The sequence below is a fragment of the Xenopus tropicalis genome, chromosome 1 (assembly GCF_000004195.4).
Source record: "Xenopus tropicalis strain Nigerian chromosome 1, UCB_Xtro_10.0, whole genome shotgun sequence".
In the NCBI taxonomy this organism is placed as follows: Eukaryota; Metazoa; Chordata; class Amphibia; order Anura; family Pipidae; genus Xenopus; species Xenopus tropicalis.
Window position 1 is genome coordinate 28,486,795 of NC_030677.2, and position 5,356 is coordinate 28,492,150.

At 41.4% G+C, this 5,356-nt stretch overlaps 1 protein-coding gene across 1 annotated transcript; it reads left to right on the forward strand.

Annotated features, from left to right (window-relative positions):
• Nucleotides 1-1,474: 1,474 nt before the first annotated feature.
• Nucleotides 1,475-4,392, forward strand: med28 (mediator complex subunit 28). Its single transcript, NM_001103006.1, has 4 exons — nt 1,475-1,648; nt 1,827-1,893; nt 2,878-2,990; nt 4,047-4,392. The coding sequence occupies exons 1-4, from the start codon at nt 1,517-1,519 to the stop codon at nt 4,242-4,244; spliced, it is 510 nt and encodes a 169-aa protein (NP_001096476.1). The 5' UTR covers nt 1,475-1,516; the 3' UTR covers nt 4,245-4,392.
• Nucleotides 4,393-5,356: the final 964 nt, after the last annotated feature.

The following is a 5,356-nucleotide window of genomic DNA, read 5'->3' on the forward strand; positions in this document are numbered from 1 at the left end:
TAAGAACAGACTCTGCTATACAAGCGTCTGTGCTTTTGTGCAAATTAGGATGCTGGTCTATTTGATTCTGCAATTTTAGCTGGCAAAGGAACATGAATGGGGAGATGCCCAAGATCTGTCTATGTGCTGTTGCTCTTACACACATTTGAACTCCTCAAAAAACTTTGAGAACCCGACCTATTTTTGTTAGGCCTGCACTCTGCCCCCAGGTGTATATATTATTTTTGCAGTGACAAAGACCAGTGTCTTTTTTAAAAGTGTTTTTAAAATAGCATGGATCACACCAGGCCTGGACTGGCAATCTGTGGGTTCTGGCTAATACCAGACGGGTTGATGTAAGATGCCATAGACCATCATGATTTTGTGTACTGTTTATCTGTGTACTTGGAATGCCAGGACCTTACTACATGAGCAGAACTGAAGAAAACTAGGAAGGTATGTATTGCATACAATAGGTTAAAAAATGTAGTCGGATCAGGGACCGCATCGACTCGTTGATGCGGTCCCCGAACTGATTGCGCCTATAACTGGCGTTCAAATTCCATTGTTTGGCCCCAGGGCCAAACGACCGATTTAGCCTAAATTCACCAGATATCGCCCACCTGTAGTATGCCACTTTAGGAAAGTCAGAAATGATTAGGACTAGCTTTCCTTATGTAACTCTATAGGGCAATGGAAAATGGGGTGATCTTGGGTGACTTTGCACCCACAATATGAGTATAGCTCAGAATTAATCCAGATTAACCAAATTCTGACCCCCTTGCAGAGCTGCTTTCATGCGACTGCGACTGCGTGCTTGGATTTACCCTTCAACGTTTTGGATATTTTGCCTTAGCTACGGGTTCGGGGCCCTGAGCACCCGGACCACTACGGGACTATGGTGAGCTTCTTCATATCGCTTTTTTGACCCTTTTACTACTTGAGTGATAGACCCGGGGTATAGACACCCGGGTCTCTACTTTATATTTGGTACGGTTCTATACCTTGAAACCTTTATGAACCTTTGAGTCATAAATAACATCAATATTAACTTTAACTTCAGCGAGCATAAATTTAGCATGCGGCTAGAGGAAGACTATCCCATTGCCACAAGCAATTCCACTAGCCATTTCAGGCAACTTTCATAGCAAGCAACTGGGGGAGATTTGGCACCACTTTCTCAGAACCAGGGGTATTAACATGTTGAAATTGCCCCTTGTGACGTCTTAATTCCAGCAAGCTAAAGTGCTGCACTGCATACTCAGTATAGAAGTGATGGCAATCGGGCAAACAGTTTAGCTCAACATTTGCTCTTTTCTTTGAATCTCAGCGGACGTGGGACTGGCGTATCTTTTTGCAATAACAAAGATGGCCGCAGTATGATAGCTGCCCTTAATTCAGTCACTTCCGGTGTTACAATGTATGTGCAGTAATCTTTCCTTACCCTCGCTCAAGATGGCGTTTATGAGTTTCCGCCCTCACAGCCGTCGGCACCCGGGCTTATTAGAGCGCTATCGCAGCGTCTTTTTTTAGTGCAATGTTCTCTGCTCAGCAGCCGGGCCCTCCGCCGCCCAATCAGCCCGGAGCACCGGCTGGACTCATGTCTACTCCGCCCGGGGCCAAGAACCCTAGCAGCACCTTAGTGGACGATTTAGAGTCTTCCTTTGAGGTGGGAGATTGGGGTGCTTTAGCAAGGCAGCAACTCGCTTTGCAATGATGCACTGCAGCTGCAGTCGCCTCCTGGCGCAGTTTAACACCTATCATAATTTATATTTACTTTTCAGTTAACTTTTTTTTAACCTGAATTTGTTGAATTAAATTTTTTATGTTTTTCTTCCTCCCCCCAGGCTTGTTTTGCCTCACTTGTCAGTCAAGATTATGTAAATGGTACAGATCAGGAAGAAATTAGAACTGGTAAGGAGCAAATGTCCACAAAGGCACACTTGGGTTTGGGTGCATGAGAAAGATTTTTTGACAGGAGCAACAGGTTTAGGGTAATAGTTTTGTGGGTGCACTTGGGGCTGGACTATATACCGTTTAATACCGAATACCAGTGTTTTTTGTTTTTTTTTTTAAACTATATTCATTTTTCAGATACCGCAATACCGGGGTGTCAGGGTACTCACCCGTGCGGGCCGGTCTCGCGCGCCTCCTTGTGTGCGCGCACACATGCCGTTGTCCGCGGGACGTTGCGCACGCGCGTCCGTCAAAGCGCACATACATGTCAAAGCGTGCACGTCTGCGATGCGCTGACAGCACCGGTTCTGCGCATGCGTGGGGGGTATTTAATGCTATCAAACGCCTCCTCCTGTGCTATGTTGTCTGTGGCCTTGCCTGGGAAACTAAGCCTGCCTGATTTACCTTACGACTTTCTGTTACCGATCCTTCACTTGCCTGACTCTGATTTTCAATACTGCAGTAATTATTCTCTAATTTATTAGGAAATGGGGTTAACACCTAATCATGCATGGAAAAAAAAAATACCGTCAAATACTGTGACACCAATAAAATTTTGAAAAATACCGTGATATAAATTTTTGGTCATACCGCCCAGCTCTAGGTGCACTAATGTAAACTATAATGTAAGATGAATAAACTTAGTAAAATACTTATATTACTTGGTAACAAAAGTAACCAAAAACTAGTTTTGCTCATAACTAAGTCATGTAATGGTAAAAAGCATATAATCATTCCACACAAGCACACACATTTTTCACCTTGAAAAAGATCATTAACCTTCATTGTACGGGTAAAGCTAAAAATTGTGCCTGGTTAAGATGATAAAAAAGGGAACCGAGTTTACATGGTTGAACATGAACAGTGCTGATGTTTGAGGGAATTTATTTTATATACCTTTTTAAAAATGACCATTTGAAATGCCCTATTTTCTTTGCTCAGGAGTTGAGCAGTGTATCCAGAAGTTTCTAGATGTCGCTAGACAAACGGAATGTTTCTTCCTGCAGAAAAGGTTACAGCTTTCTGTTCAGAAACCTGAGCAGGTTATTAAAGAGGTGAGTAATTAACAAGATACTCTAATTTAAGACAACATGCATATCATTTACATGTTCTCCAGATTGTCAAAGAATTAATTGTAATTATAGCAATGCCTTGATATTTGTTCAGAACATGTAAATGATTGTGTCAAGTGACTTTCAGTGTAGCAGTGTATGGAACATGCAGTTTATATAGACGCACAGGTATTTAGTCCTACACAGTGATTCATTAAAGCGGTAGTTAAAGTTTAATATGTTATAGAATGTCCTATTCTTGCTCTGTGAGTGATTTTATTATTACTTTTTTTACAACTTATCTGTCTATTCTGGACCTTTCCTATTCATCTTTCCCTCTGTCCTTTCAACCACTGCCCAGTTGCCAGGGTAAATTATCACTAGTAACCAGATAGCTGCTAAAATTCCACACTTGAGAGCTCCTGGACAAAAACATAAATAAAAACACAAACAATGTAGGCCAAATGCAAATTGCCTCAGGATTTCACTGTCTGCATCATACAAAATGGTATTTAAAAGGTGAACTGCTCCTTTTAAGGGAGTTGTCAGAATAGTTCAAGTTCAACCCTCCCTCTGTTTGTGATGTCTTTCTACACACCCAGCTCTTATAGCTTGCCTTTGAACTTAGACTTATTAGCTTTTTAATAAGTTGTCAGTTCTTTAGTATTTTTTGTACTTCCCTATACCCGATAAACTATGCGGACAATTCCAAGTTATTGTTATGTAATCAGTGGCGTAACTACTGAGGGTGCAAGGGGTGCGATTGCACCCAGACTGGCACCCACTTGGGGCCTGCAGGAGACACAATGGTGTCTTATCATGGGCAAATTTGTGGAGAATTTTGTGCGTATGCCCATCAAAAGAAGTTTGAACATGTTTGCAGAGGGGAGGGGGAACTGCACTGGGCCCGCTAAATAGTAATTACACCACTGTATGTTTTATGAAACGTAAATGTTATAGGAGGTGTAACAATTGTATGACCTGCTCCCATCATTGGACAAAGGCATGACTTATCCTCATCATTGGAAGTTTTTGCTAATAACTGTTTTTCACTTGCAGGATGTTTCTGAGCTTAGAAATGAGCTGCAACGTAAGGAAGCTCTTATACAGAAACACCTGACAAAACTCCGGAGCTGGCAACAGGTATTAGAAGAAATAAATGGGCAACATAAAAAGACAAGTGAGATGCCACAGGGGCCACTGGCTTACTTGGAACAAGCTTCGGCCAATATCCCCGCACCCATGAAGCCAACCTGATAGAAATGGACTGACGGGTTAGACCAGGGCCAATGTGGAAGTCAAGAGAAGAATCGGGACCTGCATTTGCTAATTATGGTTCTTCGTTTGTTATAAAATATTCTGGCTTTGTATATAATTGAATTAAAAACTTTTTTTTTTTTTTAAATTTCAAGCTTACATTTGTTTTCAAGAATCTACATCATGCTCTTATGTTTTCTAAATGGTGCCTGTCCACTTTCCTTTTCCTGCCAAATTGTTCTTCATGCATTGGATTACCTATGCTGCTGATTACTATACACAGACAGTCTTAATCCAGGGGGGTGCTCCTATTACACCTATGTCTACAGTTTATTTTGTGGATTTAGATCTCCAGCCATATAAAACTCAGATCCCTACTGGTTTCTCTGTAAAACTGGTTTCTCTGTAAAACTGGTTAAAACTGTCACCTGTATCTCTCGCACATCACCTGTATGCAGTGTATCCTTCTTTTAAGTTTTTGCAAGCCATTAGTTGCATGGAATGTGCATCTAGATTTTTAATTTTTTTTTAGTGTACTCTTGGTAAAAGATCCCCATGATGCTTGCAGAAAACAGTATATCCATCTGCAATCCAACTGGGAAATATACATTGTTTTGTCTGCAGTGGCTAAAGCTTAATGTGTGTGAATGTGGGTACATAAATGTCTAGTTGGTCCAGAGAGTGGTGTAAAAACCCACCCGAAGCTGTCTGTATTTGGGCACATAAGGGAAAAAACCAAATACCTTTTGAACCACTCATTGGATCAATACTGTACTTTATCTAAAGTTTGTCAGTGCAACCACTTCAGGGAGAGCTCCCTTAATTTTCAGCACTCGCTTATTAAAAGTTAAAGGAGAATGCAAGTCAAAATTTAAAAAGCATACTGCCCAATAGTCCTCCTATTGTTTAGTAAAAACGCCACACTTTTGGCTCACCTAATCAAATATTACTCAGTCACACTTACTTCACATTTTCTAGAACAGGCAGCCATCTCTAAAAAGGTATTCTCCCTTCCTTTCCCTCCTTGCTTCATACTGCACATGTGTTTCATTCCCTCCCCCCCTCCCCTCTGTCAGATTCGTTTCTGATTGGCTGGTGAGTATGTGTAGCTC